At 36.0% G+C, this 20,613-nt stretch overlaps 2 protein-coding genes across 2 annotated transcripts; both read right to left on the reverse strand.

Moving 5' to 3' along the window:
- Positions 1–257: 257 nt before the first annotated feature.
- On the reverse strand, positions 258–6,082 carry LOC129216721 (uncharacterized). Its single transcript, XM_054850938.1, has 2 exons — positions 5,829–6,082; positions 258–564 (listed from the first exon to the last, which is right to left on the reverse strand). Exons 1-2 carry the CDS (start codon positions 6,080–6,082, stop codon positions 258–260), a joined length of 561 nt encoding a protein of 186 aa, XP_054706913.1.
- An 853-nt stretch (positions 6,083–6,935) lies between these two features.
- Positions 6,936–11,809, reverse strand: LOC129216722 (glutamate receptor ionotropic, kainate 3-like). Its single transcript, XM_054850939.1, has 4 exons — positions 11,772–11,809; positions 10,755–10,913; positions 7,914–8,049; positions 6,936–7,210 (listed from the first exon to the last, which is right to left on the reverse strand). The coding sequence occupies exons 2-4, from the start codon at positions 10,866–10,868 to the stop codon at positions 6,936–6,938; spliced, it is 525 nt and encodes a 174-aa protein (XP_054706914.1). The 5' UTR covers positions 10,869–10,913; positions 11,772–11,809.
- Between the last annotated feature and the right edge of the window lie 8,804 nt (positions 11,810–20,613).

Genomic DNA, 20,613 nt, shown 5'->3' on the forward strand with positions numbered 1-20,613 from the left:
TTATACGAAGATTTTTTTTTCTTCAGACCGGATTTTAGGACCTGCGGATTATACGCCGCCGCGGATAATACGTAAGAAAATACATGCATATATATATTTTTAATTTGTTGAACATGAATGCTAGTTCACAATGTCCCCTTGTGAAGGCTTTAGCCATAAAAGTGATTTTGTTTGCAAGAACCTCTTTGATTTCAACCATCTTTGATAATAAATAAATACCTTTATGTTATCGATATGCTATACAACTGGAGATTTCTTTAACGCATGGCAGTTGTTCTAAAAAACTTATTTTTCGGATGATGTTTCCATGTTTTATCACTGTGTTTCTTCTTCTTAGAATATTTCTTTCTAAAACAAAAGACAACATAGGAAACTATTTCCACTCCTAAAATGACAGCCGCTGCGCTGAGGCAGATGCCCAGAAAGTAAAATGCTCCTTGGAGGTCATTCAAGGACAGCGGTCTGACTCTCAGCAAGTGAGATGGCGCAGCGCGGATCCTTGCTTTGATGATGGCATCGTCATACCACTTGCCAAACACCCCGGCTTCCTCCAGCCGATTTACACTTGAAGGAGGAAAAAGAAAATCACAAAACTGCACTTAGTTGTAAAATGTATAGCGTGGCTCTAATAGGCAAAAGCCATGATCTTGGCAATGTTTACTTCTTTTTGGGGTAAAGCTTGACCACGGAGAGAAGGCGGATGAGCTGGAAGCGAAACTAGAGCACTTCATTTTGTAAAAGGTAGAATCGGCAAGAACGCACAAGCAGTAAAGCTTCGAGCTCTCGTGGATCCTACCTATTGCAAAATGAAGTGGTTCGTTCACGCGCCATCTCTCCGTGGTCAAGCTTTAATAAAGAAACTCAATTGGCACTGAGTTAAATTGTGGGAATGTCGTAGTACAGTATAACTCCAATAATCTGAATCCGACTATCCGAATCACTGATTATCCGAATTGCTTTCAGGATTTCAGAAAAAACATATAAGATAGAGGCGTACTGCGATACGCAAAACAATGATTCTGTCAGGAGCGCTATTGTCCTTCCCTCCGCGATACTGGTGTAGGCCAGGGTCTTAAGAAGTGGCGATGGTTGGACCATCTCTTTGCTCTTTTAGTTTTGCTGCGTCTTGGCTGAAACGTGGGGAAAACGACTGATTCTGACATCATCCTGGAAGCACTAACTCGTGTGTTTCCATAGCTCAATATTGGTTTGCATCTCAGTCAGTTGAGGATTTACAGTCTATTAAAGGGGGTGGCGGTTGAAAACCGTAAAAGACATTCCTCCCCCATACCCGTCATGTAGAGGGGCAGGGAGTTAACTGTCCCCCCTTTATCCTGTCTTTTAAATACAAATCGCCCCTCACGATCATATCGCCCCTTAAAGTGTCAAATCTCCCCTGTGGGGCTATTACTCCAGGGTTGGAAACCACTGTTCTAAGTCATAGCAATGTATTATCATACCAGTATAGTGTAGTCCATGGATGAAAAATGTTGGAAGACACATACAAAAATACGAAAATTTTTAACGTTCAAAAAAGGGGGGACGAGCGAGCTTAGGTTCAAACAAAAAAGTGGGTAACGCTGTCCATCCTCGACTACACTAACTGTCTATAATTTAAAGCAAATTTGTGGAATGTACTTGATTGAAATTAGTAGTGATTGCTAGTAATTCCTTCAATTCTATATTATTGGTTTTAGAAAATAACGGTCACGCAGGGGGCGGTCGCCCCCACTGCTCCCCTAGTAAATCCGCCACTGCCCATGATGCAGTTCTATTTACTGGCTGCCTTCCGTCGTCAGGCGCTTTCAATACATAAGTTCACAACTCAGCTCCTTTAAACAGTTTTCTCTACCATTCTCAGTATATCTATATATATATATCTATATATATATATATATATATATATATATATATATATATATATATATATATATATATATATATATATATATATATATATATATATATGCAGTTTTTAATAAATAAACCTTTTTTTCCGGAAAAATCCAATTATCTAAATTTTTGATTATTCGAACGGAATCCGGTAGGGTGGTTCAAAAAAAATTTTTTTCAGCTAGAGTCCAGGACACCCTCTATTTACTTTAGACTTACTAATAGTATTGTGCTGTAAAAGTTTTAGCTTCTTACTCAATTTTTAAGAGGGTTTTCAATGATCCCTCAATTTAACATTAGCGTAGCATAGAAAATGTCACAAATTTAGAAACATTTCATTTCCCCAGTTTTTTTTTTTTTTTTGCAAATAATTATTTTGTTGCAATGTATATATTCATATTACTTGTGTATATTATAATATATAGCATTTTTTTTTCAGTTCAATGAATTTTTTAACCCCTCTCCCCACACCGATGAAGTTCCGGGGTGGGGATTTTCGTTGAAATAGGAGCTAAAATTCTTCCAGTGTATTTCTATCCACAAGTCTAAAAATATTGAGGGGTTTCCTGTTATCTAGAGGAAACTTTTTTTACATGTATTTTTAAACCACCCTAGGGTCCGGTACCCATTGAGTCTAATAATGCCAAGAGCAGGGCCTTCCCCGACGTAAAACCCCTCAATCGCGGACTACTTTCGACCTCCACTCCCAGTCATGCGGACGTCCGCAGGGGGAAACGGTGAACCCATTGAGAAGAGATAAAATAGAGGGAGTGAAGACTTTCTTTTTTGAAACATATAGACCCCAAGTCACGCGATAGATTATAAACCAAAGCATTGGAAGAAATCGGCTTTCTTTCGCTAGTTTCACGCAAACCGTGTCAGCTATTCGTCTCCGTTAAGTCACGTGACTTGGAGTCTTCATCTCAGCTTTTTCTAAGCCAATGATTGGACTGGCTCCATCCATTTACTAATTCCTGCTCTAAGGGTGAAACCTAAGTCTTAAAAATAAAAAAGTGGTGAGTAGTCGGAGATAAAGCCCTGAACCGTCGACATGTTCGCCATCTTGGTGCTAAACGATGCTTTTTTGCTCTGTCTGTCTTGGGGAAGTAGCGTGTTTTGCTTCTTGATTGTGGCTTTTCATATTAATTCCATGTTAATCCACAATCAAAAAGCACCACAGTATAGACAATCTCTTTGTTGGCCATTGTTACCCCAGTTAACTCTACTTGCTTTTGCGATGTTTAGTGAAAAAGGGAAGTATATTATTGGCGCAGATTTGAGTTGGAAAACGTTTGCAAAACTCCTGCGAAAGTAACCAAACTCAACTCAGCAATAATTACTCTTCCCATTACCAAGAAAAGAGGTAAACATTTTCAAGGTCATAGCATAACTTATCAGAACCGCACTATGCACTCTGATTCTGTCACGTTTTGTGCATTATGGAGTGTGCAACAGTTATGAATAAAAACATCTATAAAATCCCGATATAAAATAACACAGCAATTCCCAACCCATGGGCCGCGGCCCAGAAGTGAGCCGCAAACAGCGTGTAACTGGGCCGTAGACACTGGTCAAGAATCTAAATTGAAAAAAATCTTTGGGTCTTAATTTCCTTTTTTTTGGGAAAATTCACTTGTTAGATGTAATGTCACTTAAAAGCTCTCCCTGTCTCATATAGCCAATAAGGAACTTTAAGGTTTTTGGTACTTCTTAGAAACTTTCCCCTATAATTGAAGATGAACCTAATGAATAGGAAACTTCGTTGAAAAAATTGCCGAAGAAACTAGTATTAGCTTCAAGTTAAAAGTGCTTCTCTGTTGTTGAACTGGCAAGACAGTTATGAGCAGATGATACCCTCTCCCCACCCCTACCAGAAAGTACATTTAGGCTGTGCAAGTAATATATAGTAGTTAGTGGGCCGCAACAGTGTTTTCTACGAAAATACTGGTCCGCACAACTAAAAAGGTTGGGAACCGCTGAGTGAAGTGTATAAAATGCTAGACAGGTCACAGAAGAAACAAAAGAGTTGGACATGGTCATTCACAGTGGCATATTGCGATTTAAAAAAGCAAGCAGCGAATCAGTATAAATATTAAGCACGAATTAAATTGTGCACAAAGGTTTTCATTTTAAAATAGTTTTTTTCAAAGAGAAATTTCACGCTAAATTGTTAAAATTGGCCTATGTCTTTCATATTTCAGAGTAAAAATACGAGAAAAATATTGCAATTGAACAACAGAAAAAAGAGCAACTGAAAGACAGCGTGTATTTTCAGAAAGTTTCATCAATCAAAAATACTTTCAATAATAGAGTGGACGGAAAAACATTGCCGTCCTATTCGCTTTTACTTTCCTGAAGATAAAATCCAAGAAAAAGAAGAAACTAATACAAATTCTTTTGTTGCACTAAATTTTAAAAAAGCTTTTTACCACGGAGGTAAAATATAGCCTTTTAGTATGCGGGACTTATCAAAAAGAAAAACATCATCCTAAAACTTGCATCAGTTTTGACTAATCAAAAAGAACATCTTTAGTATCCCTAGCAAAGACCATTCTATCAATAGCATTATATTTCTACAGAGAACGGTATTTTAAGATTGTAAAGAAAAGACTCGTGTAATTTGTAGATTTTATTATTTTCTTCATTTCTTTGCAGTACATTGTCTACACTGCTGATCGTAAAAGTTTTTTTTTTTGTATGAGATAGAGATAGAGGAACCAAATCATAAAGAATGGCAGAACCGTTGTTTTAACCTGATTTTTTTTGTATGAGATAAAGGAAACAAATAATAAAGAATGGCAAAACGTTGTTTTTAGCCTGATTTTTTTTTTTTTTTTTTTTGTACGAGATAGAGGAACGAAATTATAAAGAATGGCATAACCGTTGTTTATAGCCTGATTTTTTTTTGTATGAGATAGAGGAACCAAATTATAAAGAATGGCAAAACCGTTGTTTTTAGCCTGCTACTTCTTTTTTTTTTGTATGAGATAGAAGAACGAAATCATAAAGAATCGCAGAACCGTTGTTAAGCCTGATTTTTTTTTTTTTTTTTTTTTTTTGTCAAAGATCCTTTTAAAAACCTTCTTGCTAATTTACTTTGCGTTCTGTGGATGGATTTTTTTCTTCAAACTTTGCACAGTAGTTGTAAAGCAGTTTTCCATAGGTATTAGAAACTCGAGACAATTTCCATCTTCTCCGTTTTCGTTTCCGAATGGTGGAAGTGGAGACTGCTAGTGAAGCCATCCCTCGAAGGTTAAGTCAGTTATGATAGGATATTGTAACAACTATGATATGTCTTACAGACTACGATGGCATGTTTGTGCCCTCTTTAAAAGGAGTTTTCAGCTTTGTAAAGCGAAAACGTCAAGTATATTATTTTTCATAGTTTTAAGGCTTAAGTGTTTCGAACCTACTTATTAGGTATTCCTTTACAAATGGCTATCAATTTCATGGCATATAAAAAATAAATGCCAAATGGAAATCCGCCTTCCGTTTCAAAAAACAAAATCGAATGCAGGATCAGGCAATTTTAAGGTAAAAATAAAAGTAAAGCTGTAAAATCAAGATTTACACTCTCTATACCCTGGTTTCAACTTTTGTACCACTAAGACTGATCTCATATATTTGTACTACTTTTGTCTTTTGACGGGTGGCTGGGGGCAGGGAGAGAGCTGAAGGATAATTCCCTAAACTTCATAAATACACGCACAAATAGTAGCTATTATTTACAGCTTTTCTGCCTGGATCAGATAATTTCTATTCCTTCGTACAAAATAGCTACAACTTTCCCTCTTCCGCCCATCTATTTTCTGATATCCCCGTTACTTTTCAAAAAAAGTTAGATGACAAGACGGCAATATCGTAGACATAAATTACTACACATAATCAGAAGTAAATACTTTGCAACACAAAAACACAAAAAATTAATAACTTACATGTGGTCAAAACTCATCTTGCAAGGATGGCATTTCTGGAGTGCGATGCCAATGGCTTCGGTGAGGAATACATTCTTTGACTGTCGAAAGCGCTCCACGCCCATGACGGCAGCGTACCACTTGAGCACGAATCTCAAATAGACGAAAGCGTATCCCCCCTTCAGCACGAGATCCATGCCCTCGGGTACGCCGTGGACCAGGTATTCGGGATTCTCCAAGAGTCTCTTTCCGAACACTGGATCCATCTCTGACATTTCTCCCTGAGGAAAGACAAATATCAATTTTGAACTTACATTTCAATGTGCTAGAAAAACGTACATTGTTATAGCGAACATTGAAAAATGTTTCATACGCGTTTTCGGAGCTAAAAAAAAAAAAAAAAAACTTTTTATCAGTGCAGATCAGGATTTACCATATAGCAAATGTCACTATTGCTAGGAGCCCCCCTGACACAAAGAAAAACTAAAAATTCATTGTGATGTGCTCGCATTTGTGTGAATTCGGCACTGTATCAACACTTAAATTTTCAGTCAGATTATTCTTCTCTTGTAACTTGCAAATTTATAATGTTGATGAATGTGTTCTTGAATCAAGTGTCTACTGCATTCCTTTCATTTATGCTCAAACGTATTACACTTGAATTGTTCCGCACAAACGTGGGTACTATGAATTTAGACATAATATTACAAATAATAATATGAGCTAGTGCAATACGCGATTGCTAAACTCGAACGGATCCAAAGTATTTGCATCGCAGGAGGAAACTTTCACAACAGTTGGACAGTTGGTCGTCATAAAAATTTCTTGATAGATTCTAGTCATACAAGACGGCGGACCGTCCAAAGTTTTCTTCCGAATGCAAATTTTTGATGTACATTTTGTGCTTTCATATACCTCCAACATTTAGTCCAAAACAGTCGACAATATTTTTCTTAGTTTACAAGAGTATTATTATGTTTGCACAAGATCAAAATAAGAAAATCAAGTTTAATATATTTAACGAACCATGAAACTGGTTTTGCTTCGTTATAAACAGAATATAAATCAAAAAGGTTTCACAAATGAATAAATGAACTCTTGTATTTAAGTACTGAGTTTCATTCCTGGTTAAGGCGTCTTGTTATCAATAACACAGGTGAAAAAGAAATTTACCATTAGAAAGTTTTCGTAGGTAGTCCCTTTGATGGTGCCATAACGAAAGGTACGTGAATTCAGAGACCTCTGAAGTTTGGAGACCGTGTCGACAGTCTGCCTTCGGCCAGGATAAGTCATGAAGGAAGTCAAAGTACCCGCGTAACTCCACAGGATCACCATGATAAAGAACCACCAACTGCCGATGAAGATACGAATGCTTAATCTTGCTGGAGCAGGACTTGGTGTTCCTAAAAGGACGAGGTAATTAGAAACAGAGATGTTACCAATGCTTGGTGCTCCTTTCTACAAAGCTCAAATGAGGACAAATATTCCGGCAAAAGACTTTTCAGCAGATGATGTGGCTTATTTAGAAATATTTTGCTTAAGACCCTGTAAAAAAGCGGATAGAGAAATTCAGCTATGCCATCAAACACATGTGGAAGTTCTGTCATTTAGAAAACATCCATCTTACTGTTTCCGATCACCCTGAAGTCTCTAGTACGCATGCTGTTGACATCGATACAATGTATTAGCAAACGCATGGCAGCCTGTGACGTTAAGATCAAGAATAATGTCCCCCCCCCCCTCTTGTTCACGCTCCTGTTTCCAATAACAAAGGTCCGCGATTCTCTTCTGAAAATTTTCATGTTGCGGGCCTTGAATTCGCGTCAGCCCTAAAATAAGTTACTCGTGAAAAATTCGCGTGATAGCCATGTCGCAGAGGTTGACTTGCGGTGTTGATCTAGTCCACTATATAAAGTCAACTGTAATTTTTACTACAACGGAAATCGGACGGGCGTTAGAAATAAGTAACGCGAGATACAAGAATGCCCGTCTCAGATACGGGCATCTGCAAACTTGCCGGCACGCGAGTATAACGTTCGTCTGCTTTAGACATAGGCAAATGCTTTAAGTGATTAAAAGAACTGAAAACATCAGAAAATGGTTTACCTTGTTGTCCGAGTGTCCGAAACAGGAACCAGACATTGTAGGATCTACGGACACCACTTTTGCAAGGAAGCGAATGAGTTATCAAGTACAGTGTACAAGTACATGCTAAAAAAGTCGATACTAGACCAGTCCATACCTACAAATGTGTGAATTCAACAAGCCATTAGTTTAGAAAGTAGTAGTTTAAGAAATTGGAATTTTAAATCTGTACCTCGGAGGGATACAACACTATATCCATTTTCATATCTTAACAGGAATAGTTGTTTTAACCACATGGTTTTGTATCCCTCTAAGTGAAAGTGGACTTGGTGTTCTTTTAAAATACTCTATATATCCATTAATTAGAAACTAGTTTTGGACATAAAGCTCTATGCCTCTAGGAAATATGAGTAAAGCTGATTTTAACACTGTAATGTCATTTTGGAAAAAATGGACAGTGTTGTATCCCCTTGAGGTATATGTATTGACATATGCAGAAAAGAGACAAATGTTTCAAGAAGATTTCTGCAACATAGATAATTTGAGCAAAGCTTTGCTTGATATTTCTGGATGTAATCATAAGATAAAAGGCTACAGCCTAACAAGTATTCTTGAAACTATTAAACTTTCAGTTAAGACAAGAAATACAAGTGAAAATAACGTTAAACATTTCTTGTACCTACTTAATAATGTTGCAAATATTTTAGCAGCGACTAATAAACCAAATATAAATATAATAGTTCTAAATCTCTTTCATGGATAGTTGTGTGTGTGTGCATTGTGGAAGGTGGTCACAGAATACTTCATTCTACGCCCTGAAAAACTGCATAGACCATAAGTATTGTAAAATTAAAAAAAAAATCATCTAACATTGAAATCTCAAGATAAGTAATTACTGAGATAACAACATAAGCAAATAAACGATTGAGAAAACCGCTGAAAATTATAAAAACATAATCACATGATTCAGTTTAGTGTTACAAAAAAAATTACCTTGTGACAAATGAAATCAGAACTGACTGCATTCAACGATCAAAAACAAAATTATTGGTTCTATATACTAAAACTATTTCATTAACGTAGAAAAAGATCTTACAAAATTTTGTCTAATTTGTTATTATTACGATTTTTATCAGGGGATTACTATACATTTTATTACTACTAAAAAAGCACATCTTAAGAATGTGGATAGGTAAAAGTCGTAGGATCGGTCAAGGTTTTCTAAAGGTTGTTCCACTAGATCAGCGGTTTAAAAAACGCTACATTAGGTGATTAGGTCAGAACTGTATGATATAAAATAGGTGCATTCATTACAACTTTTGACTTGTTGACATATCGTACCCCGGCAAGGTCTCAACAGTTGTTTTAAACAATTTAGTCTCAAACATTACAATACGCTCAAAACCACTATGACGAGATGTTCATTGGTTATTTTCTTCTGTCTAGATTAGTAATGCATACTTAAAGTTCAAAAAAATTACTTCTAGATATTTAAATTTTCATAATGCGTCTCTATTGGTCATATCGTTTTGACGCCACCACGCACCAGTTATGAAATCTAACTTTGTGCGAGTTTTGTGGCAAGAAAGGTCATTACATTTAGATTTTAAATCAATAATTAACGTTTCCCCAAAATTTTTTGTGTTGGTATCCTTGCCAGGGTGCGATATAATGACGCCTCGGAAACTTCAAGGAGTCTATAATTATTATTGAAATGAATGAAATTTTGCAAACATTATAGTTTTCAATGGAACTTGAAATGAATTACATCCTGGACACAACAATGTTTACAATGGCACATGAAATGAATTCCCCTCAAGAATGTTATGTAAAGTTAATTCATGACAAATCTTTGAGATTTTTAGATAGACGTTTTGAAACGAATAGAATAGTAAAGGTGCTTTGCTTGCTTCTTCTTGTCCCACAGCTAAAGAACTGTACCTGATTAGCAAACACTGAACTGGTCAGGATTACAGGATCTCGATCGAATTTTTTTAACATTGTGTTTTCGCCGGCTGAACTACAAAAGCTGTGTTTAAGTAACTTATAACTTGTTTACACCTAGCTTTTGTACTTATATTCCAGCAAAAATTAAAAACATTAAAAAAAAAAAAATTGAATAATTGAGACTCCGATTAAAGCAATACATGCTAGTTACGACCCATGTACGTCTAGAGTGCAGATTTTATTTATTTTTTAACAGTTTAACATTTTTTGCGTTGGCTTAAGTACAATTGATCAGCCACAGCAACGCTTCTTTGCAAAGACCTTTAGAAAAGTTTCATAAAAGTTTAAGCTGAAATTTTGTTTCCAATCGTAATTCAAACGAAATCCAATTCCTTAACTAGCACTAAACACCTTCACCACCAGAAAAGTAGATACCGTATTTTACACTGTTGTTATTTCTTTAATAGAAGATTTGATTCCCAGAGTGTTTGAAATCAATGTTCTATTCTATTCTATTCAAGAGTCACAACTGACTACAACTGTATTTATGTCGAGGACTGCATACTAAGTGCCTTGCCTCCAATTATTTTATATACCGATAGATGGCAGCACCATCACCGGATCGAACAGTTAATGAGAATTTAGAACTAGTCCAAGAGCTAATAGCTACCTGGTACTAGCACCCCCAGAGGTATCGTTTCACTTGGAGGACATTGAGACCACGAGCATATTTAACGTCGCCCAGTCCCCTTTAATGACGACGGTGGGTCTTCGACCAGCGGGGATCGAACCCGAGCCCCTCCGGCCCCGAGTCCAATGCCCTACCGATCAGGCTACCACGGCCTGAAATCAATGTTCCTCTTACAGTAGTCTGTACAGCCATTTGCGTAAAGGTTAAAAATTCTTCTCACTTACCGGTGGAGACAAGGGCTTTATGAGGACGTACTTTCTGCTTTCCAAGGCGGGATTTAAAACCGCGAATGCCATCTTACCGAAAAGGTAGGGGGAGCTGAAGTCGACTGCTTGCATCCTTCTGTTGCTGATGGAAAGGGTTGCAATGCTGAAGATGGTTTTCTGGAAAGAAAACGAAGCTACACGTATGTAACTTTATTATTTGGTAGGAATGAACTTTTTACTTCGAAGTTTACTCGAAGAATGAATTTGGAAAACTTTTATGATGCGTTACTTAATTGACTCCAATCCGTGCCTTGAAAGCAATACAATGAGCAAGACAAAGTTCCATTGGCTAAGTCAGTCCCGGCAGTGGTGCCCATTGCCCAACCCCTTTTTTCTCGAAGACCGTACCAGACCCGTCATTTCAAAATTTTTAGGGTAGCGGGTAAAGGGTAGAAACTCACGCTGGCCCCGAAGAACATACATATATTTTTTATTATTTAAATTTTTCTACATTGTTAGGAAAAGGAAATAAAATTACAAATCAATAATTTTCGTAATACTTACTTGATACTTATGGTATTAACACGAAGCTACATTCATTTTCTAGAAACTAATTTCTGAACAGTGGGGTTCAAATTTGCTACATTGTGACTAATTGTGATTCTCGTTTTGTAACAGTGCACAAAGAAACGGACCACATGGGTCAGCTTCATAGCTCGCATGTAACTAAATAGGCCGATGATTAAGAAGCACTAGGGTAATCAAATAAAATTGCGAAACAATCTTAAGAGTTTGGTGAGAGCTAACAAGCTGAGACTCCTAGCATAATAAAATGTTATGAGTTTGAATCATATAATAAGAATAATACATAAGGCTTGTAAAACTTTTTTACATGAAATTTATCAAATAAAAACTACAGATTTTCAAAACCTGAATAAAAATTAAGTGAACACAAGTAATACGTTGAATCGTTGATATTAAACGAGTATAATAAAAACTTGATATGCGTAGAATGCACTATTTAAAAGAAAGTACCCCTGAAGTTATAAGGCCGATGAATCCAGTCCAAGTACCATTAGGCAGTTTTCTTCCAAATTCTTCATCAACATTTTCTGCGACTTGAATTCTGAAATAGTATTCAAAGACAAATGAGTACAATTTGAAAATACTTTATATTAAGGCACATGAACCATTAACATTTTAGAAAACCCGAGCAAAGAAATAGTGAAAACACGTTACAATGAGCTTCATGAGACCGCAAATTTTGTTTGTTGTAAAGGGAAATTTCTCTTGAACTGAACTCAAGCAATGTAATAGAAATTAAATCGAGACTAAAAATTTATATCATTGCATTGGTATTCCTTGTAACGGTATTTCATACGATTTCTTTGACCCAGTTTTTTTTTTGTAATCTTTATAATTTCTTTATTCTTCACTATTTTCGTTACTACTTAAGCAGTGCTATTGTTGGGATTGCGGGGGGGGGGGGGCGTTATTCTCCGGAAACATTTCCGAAATTTTAAAAGTATTTTTTTCTGAAAGAACATGCTTAAAAACATACGATCTAGCTATTTTTTTAAATAATTTGCTTAAGTTTAACATTTTTAAAAAATTACTTAAATCGGTGCGTTTTTATTGTTTACATTTCATGCCGATGACATCACAAATGATGAAATGCCATTCTGTGTTGCCATTCACAGAGCAAAATATTTAATTCGCATCTTTACTCACGTATTGGCAACGATATGGTTGATAGCAAGCATAGAGCGCAATTTTAATTCGCTTCTTGATTATCATAACGTGGAAACGCGGTATAAAGATGCGCCAAAGAGCATCATTTGTGACGTCATCAAGACCACGCCTTGTTTGAAAAATCGAACATTTTAAAAAAATAATTAAAAAATTACTGTTGGGAAAATGAAAGAATTTTCTGGGTTCATGGTTTTTTTTTTTTTTTTTTTTGCTTATTCTATCAATTTCAGTGACTAAAAGTACTACTTTTGACTGAAGGAAACAACCCCATTGAAAAGTTAGAACTGGTCGCCAACTTTCATGTGATATAATTTTTTTAATCTGCCAATATTGGCAACATTAATCTCGTGCAAGCGTAAGAGGGTCGAGAGGGATCACGGTTCAAGTTTGATAAACTTCAAAAAAGGACAAATAAATGCTTATAATTTTATTAACAAACCTGAAGTTAAGCTTTTCTGTTAGCGTATTGATGAGCTCATACTCCAAGCCTTCTGCGCTGCCATCTTCTAGTGGCGCATAAAATGGTTGTTCCTAAAAACATGCGATGAGTTCATAGTTAAAAAAATAACAATAATAACGACTCCTCCGTTTAATAAGAACAAGAATGCATCATTTCAATGACTAATTTTTATTTGCTAAAGTTCTGTGCTAATTGTAGGAGCCCGTCAACTAGTAGTGTATGTTTGAAATTATATGCGGGTTTAACTCATGCATGCATACACAATAGCGGCCAGGACTTACATTTTTGTTAGGGATGAAAGTCTCAACTTGTCGAATGGAACTCCAAATTTTGCCGAACGATAAAATACGGGTATGAACACATGAGTACATCTAATGAATAGGTGCCATTGGGCATTTAAAAATTCCAATGTAGCAATTATGTTTCCAAATTTTCCGAATCATCTGAAAAAACTTGTTAAATAAGGAAATTTTTCGGGAGGTGCCTGTGTCAAAGGAGCCCCAAAAGTAAATTTTTGTAAGGGCGGACATTCTCAACTCGTCGAATGGAATTCCAAATTTTGCCGAATGATAAAATACGGGTATGAACACATATCTAACGAATAGGTACTACTGGGCATTCAATAATTCCAATATTGCAGTTATGTCTCCAATTTGCTGAATCATCTAAAAAAAAAACGAATAGGGAAATTTTAAGATTTCACAGCGACCTCCCATCGGAGCGCCCCTGATGTTTGGTGGAACTGCTCATGACCGCTTCCACAAAAGCTAGCTTGAATGGTACGCTTTTATTTGCATTGACTCGGGCACTCTCTACTGTGAAAACAGATCATTTTTCTGGCATTTCAATCAATGCTGTCAGAAAAATTAAATTTATACAGTCCATTTATTTTTATTGAGCATTTACATACGAAAGGCTGGTGACAAAATTAGTGGCCAAGTTGGCCATTTGGTAAATTTCGTGACAGTGCATTAATATCTCCAGGCAAGATGAGAAATTAATGAAGAGTTAAATGATTTACTGAAGATTCGTAACGTAGCACAAATGCAAATAACCTGGTGACGACTCAGATTTCTGATACAGCTCAGCTTTCAACTGATGCATCGTAAACTGCGTTCTTATTGCCAACGAAGCACATGTCTAAAACATTTATTCACTTTGCTTTTCATTTATCTTTTGTTCAAACTTCACTTAATATTTTCCCCATTGAATCAAACGCCGCAAAATCTACCCCCTTACCCCCCCCCCCCCCAAAAAAAATATATACAGTAAACGCACACGTGTAACCGAGTACATCTTCACGCCAGTAGCTAAAAAGTATTCTTCCAAACCAGCGAGAAGTTCACCATATTACATATTAAACACTTAAATTGAAGATATAAACTAATGAGCTACTTTTTTTCATTAAAAATTATTTTTTTACAAAAAATTTCTTTCTATTTACATTTAATAAGGAAACTTTGAAAAGACCATTCTTGAAATTTTCAATGAGTCTTTCTGGAGGGCGCAAATCTGTAACAGATGTTGAAGAAGACCAGTCGCCCAAATACTCATCAATATAGCAGCCACCATCACTCGTGACGGAGGGACCAATGAGAGACAGGGTACTGTTACGGCTGCCCTAATAAAAGACAATTTAAAAACAATTACTTAAAAACTAAGCATTAAAAGAGTCCGTATATAAATCAGCTATGTAACTCGTTCAAAGACTTGGATGAAAAAGACTTTACAAAAATTGAATTTGCTTGTTTCTGTTTAAAGAGTGTTTCTTATATTTTTCATGTAATAAAGGCGTACGTGGCTTAGAAACGGTCTCCTCAAGTTTAAGAAATTGAGCTTGAGACGATCGTTAACATCACAACGAAATAACAATGTAAGAGTTAAATATCTTACCGTAATGCTTTTTATCTATATGAGGCAAGTTTTAAAAGTAAGTACCGTTTTGAAATACAGCGGACACTCTCTATCTGAACACTCCCTAATGTGAACACCCCAATATTCTGAACACATTTTGATAGTCCCGGCGAAACTCCATAGGCTGACCTCCCTGTACTCTGAACGCCCTATAATATGAACACCCCAGTATTATGAATGCTATTTTTAACCCCCTTCAGTTATTACCTCTCTATGTACTGAACAAGTTCACAATCGGTGCTCGAGAATTCCTATGAATAAAATTGGAAAGCCCGAAATACATTCCCGATAATAAAAAATATTTTCCTGGATATTTACTGCATCACATAAAATCATTCAGCTTAGTAATATGTGTGTGTGTGTGTGAGAGAGAGAGAGAGAGAGGAGCCTGAAGTTTCTGCCAATAACATATTTTTCAAGAATCCAACCATTGTATCAAGTAGTATTCAAGACCTTTGAAGTATGATTACCTGCAAGCAAAATGGGGCTGAGAATCACCCGGAAACATTTTCATTTAAATACAAAGTGCAAAAAAAGATTAAAATACCACTTTTCCCCCAGGTATTGCACCGATAGCTATGCTGCAATGTTTTATGGTTGAATGTTGTGTAAAACTTTCCAAATTACAATGAAATAAATAAATGCAAGAGGTCCTACTGAGTTGAATTAGACATTGCACTAACCAACAATCCAAAATTCCTCTAAATCTGTAACTGGTATATCTCACCAGGCAGAGTACTGAACATAGTTTATTGACTCAATATTTAATACATGTACATGCATTATCCAGCCTCCCTCTATAATGAACACCCCTATAATCTAAACACTTTTGTTCGGTCCCATGAGTGTTCAGAATAGAGAGAGTTAGTTCACTGTAAAAAAAGAATCCTACAGACGGAGTAAAGAAATTTATTAGACAAAAATCTACCACCCTTATGCTATTTTTCGACATTGTTCCCGTGATTTTCCAAGCATTTGTCATAGCGTGGTACAGGTTTTTGTATACCTCGTTTGCTAAAATAACAAATGGGCGTAACTCAAAAAAATCGAAATTTTTTTTGCCGAACCGAAACTGAAATGTCCAAACCACCACCGAAGTATCCAAAGTCGATTTTATTATATGTCCAATGGGAGTATCTCTACAATAAACAGTAAAAAAGTTACAGTCCCTCACACTGGTGGCGGTTCTCAAGCGATATAATAAACTGAAAATCTTTAAATCGGTTTTCTGCAAAATGCTTAAAAGTGAGATACGCCCATTCTTCTTTTTAGCGACGACCTATACGTAGAAAGTTGCCCCCTGGGTAGACAACAATGAGAACTATTCCAGGGCTTTGGCCTGGGACGATTTTGAACAATCGTTCCTTGGCCGTCGATGGCACAGCCTCAATGATGAGCTCTAAGAACATGTTACCCTATGGTTACCCACAGGCGTTCTACTATTTTGTATACCTCATCTACAAATAGATATACAAGAATCTGTACCACGCTATGACAAATGCTTGGAAAATCAGGGAGCAATGTCGAAAAATAGCGCAATGGTGGTAGACTGTTATGCAATAAATTTCTTTGCTGTATCTGTACTAGTTTTTTTTTTTTTTTTTCAAAAAGGTATACATAAAAAATTAATAATCTTGTCAAATATTTCTTTCATAGAATTATATTACTTTGTGGGCTAGATAATCAATTCGTGGTAAAAATTCGTGTGAATATGGTGAACTGATTGAGGTACAGAATCGCCGTTTCCAACGCTGGTTTAGAATGATTATAATGAAATATAATACTGGTAAAGAAGAAAAAAAATCTTTTATAACACTTATAAATTAAAACTATATCATCAGAAGTTAAAAAGTTGAAGTGATTTGGAAATGCAATCATACTTGCTCGGTTTTTTGTTTTACGAAAATGGTTCTCCAACACACTGTAGAAGATTTATATCTATGCAAAGGTTCTGTATTCACGCCAAACCAGTTGAAAAATATCCATCGATAGAAGCAGGGATTTGCAAGAGTGTCTCTAACTTTATGCATCTGTAAGAGAAGACAGAAGATTTTTTTTTCAATGTAATTATTCTCAACGAAAACTAACATTAAGTGAAATTAAACCTTTTCTCACGTTATTAATGCCCTTTGCTAAATTCACTGATAATATTTTTGCAATAAAAAGAAGAAAGAAAGTCCCTAAGAGTATCTGAAAACCAGGGAAGGATCAAATAGAAACCACGCAAACTACAAAAAACATTTCTTAACTCAACGAAATTCTCTTTTTTTTTGATGGAGATGGGAAAAGTTTGTGGAATCAAGCAAACTTACAGTTATATTAAAAACTAAAATAAAATGTACGAAACTGTTTTTTAAATTCTAAGTACTATTTCTGTTAGCTCGCTTCGCATTAAAAATATGAAATAAAATTAGTATATAATTTCTTGATTACAATTCACAAATTGTAAATAATCTTAATACCTTTAAATTGAGATTAGTTCTGAATCAGCCAATTAAATTTAAGTTAAAAATTGGAGAGAAGAAATGGGTGGGATACAGCTTTGTACAAACAGCTTTTACACACTATACCGCATATACTATTTCTTTTTCCCTGAAATTTTTCATTTAAATTTTATTGGCTGCTTTAGAGTTAACGTAAATATACAGATATTAAGATTAACTGCAGTTTTTGAGTGTTGTAATCGAGAAATCATATACTTATTTTCTTTCATGCTTTTAAGTACCCGGGAGAACGCGCGCTTCCTAAGCTTACGTTAGGACGCTTGGGGGTCATCGCATGACCCTAGATCAAAACCCAGTCTTACGCTAATAAAAACTAGTATGTTGTGGCCATTACGAAACTTTCTTCTATATTTTTCTTTTTTTTTCTGATCCTTCCCCATGCTTGACGAGGAAGCAATATTCCCAACAAAAACAAAATTACACATGCAAAAACTGAAAGTTATTTTAAAAGCCTTGCTTGAATTAATTACAAATATTTTATTTGTTAACAAACATAAGATGGCAACAGTTAAAAATTTTAAATCATTGAGATAATATTTCCGATCATTTCCATACAATTAAAATCACGAGAAATACGCAGACGACAATCTATTACGATTTATCTTTCTTATTGTTGCATTAATAAAAATATTTTTATTCGCAAAAAAAAAAAAAAAAAAATCAACACCTCTTGGAGCGATCGGCGTCAAAATTGAACCAAAGCCTGTTTACATATGGATTCACATATATTCCAAATTTCAACCAGAACGTAGCATTACTTCTTGAGATAGGGCACTCACAATGGAAAAAAAAAAAACGGGCGATAGCGCTACCCCTTTTTTACTTTCTTCTATATCTAATATATAGAAGAAAGTATTGGATTCGTGCAAATTTTCGAATTTCGAATTTTGACGGATTCGAACGTTTTGAGGTGTGATGAGTCCATTTCGACCATTTTTGGAAAATGTCTGTCTGTCTGTATGTGTGTGTGTATGTGTGTGTGTGTGTGTGTATGTGTGTCACGTCTGTGTGTGACCAGTTTTTTGTGGCCGCTCTACAACAAAAACTACCGCATGAAATCGAACGAAATTTAGTACACGTATGTGCCCCTATGTGAACTTGTGCCCATTAGTTTTTGGCGCGAATTCCTCCAAGGGGGGTGGAGCAATGGGACGTTTTTCGAGTTACGCGTGCTTGCTATTCCTCAGGAAGTAACTGGCGGAATCAAACAAATTTGGTCCATATGTTGGTATTAACAGGAACAGGTGCTGATTCAATTTTGGTGTCAACAACTCAAACGGGGGTTGAGCTATAGAACGTTTTTTGTCGTCAATTGTGACTGCTGTATCTCAAGAAATAATGAACGGAATGAAAGAAAAATTTATCGGCAAGTAGCCCTTAGTGGGTATAAGAACTGATTTTATTTTTGTGTCAACAGCTAAAAAGGGGGTAGCGCAATCACCCGTTCTTTTTTTCCATTTTGAGTGCCCTATCTCAAGAAGTAATGCTACGTTCTGGTTGAAATTTGGAATATATGTGAATCCATATGTAAACAGGCTTTGGTTCAATTTTGACGCCAATCGCTCCAAGAGGTGTTGATTTTTTTTTTTTTTTTTTTTTTTTTGCGAATAAAAATAGTTTTATTAATGCAACAATAAGAAAGATAAATCGTAATAGATTCTCGTCTGCGTATTTCTCGTGATTTTAATTGTATGGAAATGATCAGAAATATTATCTCAATGATTTAAAATTTTTAACTGTTGCCGTCTTATGTTTGTTAATAAATAAAATATTTGTAATTAATTCAAGTAAGGCTTTTAAAGTAACTTTCAATTTTCGCACTTTGTTTTGTTTTTACAATAATTCAGACATTGGGATGATCGTCAAGTTTTTGCATGTGTAATTTTGTTCTTGTTAGGAATATTGCTTCCTCGTCAAGCATGGGGAGGGATCAGAAAAAGGAAAAATATAGAAGAAAGTTTCGTGATGGCCACAACATACTAGTTAGCTATTGACACCAAAATAAAATCAGCTTTTATACCCACTAAGGGCTACTTGCCGATAAATTTTTCTTTCATTCCGTTCATTATTTCTTGAGATACAGCAGTCACAATTGACGACAAAAAACGTTCTATAGCTCAACCCCCGTTTGAGTTATTGACACCAAAATTGAATCAGCACCTGTTCCTGTTAATACCAACATATGGACCAAATTTTGTTTGATTCCGCCAGTAACTTCCTGAGGAATGGCAATCACGCGTAACTCAAAAAACGTCCCATTGCTCCACCCCCCTTGGAGGAATTCGCGCCAAAAACCAATGGGCACAAGTTCACATAGGGGCACATATGTGTACTAAATTTCGTTCGATTTCATGCGGTAGTTTTTGTTGTAGAGCGGCCACAAAAAACTGGTCACACACAGACGTGACACACATACAAACACACACACACACACACACACACACACATACATACACACACACACAGACAGACAGACATTTTCCAAAAATGGTCGAAATGGACTCAGCACACCTCAAAACGTTCGAATCCGTCAAAATTCGAAATTCGAAAATTTGCACGAATCCAATACTTTCTTCTATATATGAGATATAGAAGAAAGTAAAAACATCATTACTTTCTTCTATATCTAATATATAGAAGAAAGTATTGGATTCGTGCAAATTTTCGAATTTCGAATTTTGACGGATTCGAACGTTTTGAGGTGTGCTGAGTCCATTTCGACCATTTTTGGAAAATGTCTGTCTGTCTGTGTGTGTGTGTGTATGTGTGTGTATGTGTGTGTGTGTGTATGTATGTATGTGTGTGTGTGTGTATGTATGTGTGTCACGTCTGTGTGTGACCAGTTTTTTGTGGCCGCTCTACAACAAAAACTACCGAATGAAATCGAACGAAATTTAGTACACATATGTGCCCCTATGTGAACTTGTGCCCATTAGTTTTTGGCGCGAATTCCTCCAAGGGGGGTGGAGCAATGGGACGTTTTTTGAGTTACGCGTGCTTGCTATTTCTCAGGAAGTAACTGGCGGAATCACACAAAATTTGGTCCATATGTTGGTACTAACAGGAACAGGTGCTGATTCAATTTTGGTGTCAATAACTCAAACGGGGGTTGAGCTATAGAACGTTTTTTGTCGTCAATTGTGACTACTGTATCTCAAGAAATAATGAACGGAATGAAAGAAAAATTTATCGGCAAGTAGCCCTTAGTGGGTATAAGAACTGATTTTATTTTTGTGTCAACAGCTAA

This window comes from Uloborus diversus, chromosome 2 (assembly GCF_026930045.1).
Source record: "Uloborus diversus isolate 005 chromosome 2, Udiv.v.3.1, whole genome shotgun sequence".
Classification (NCBI taxonomy): Eukaryota; Metazoa; Arthropoda; class Arachnida; order Araneae; family Uloboridae; genus Uloborus; species Uloborus diversus.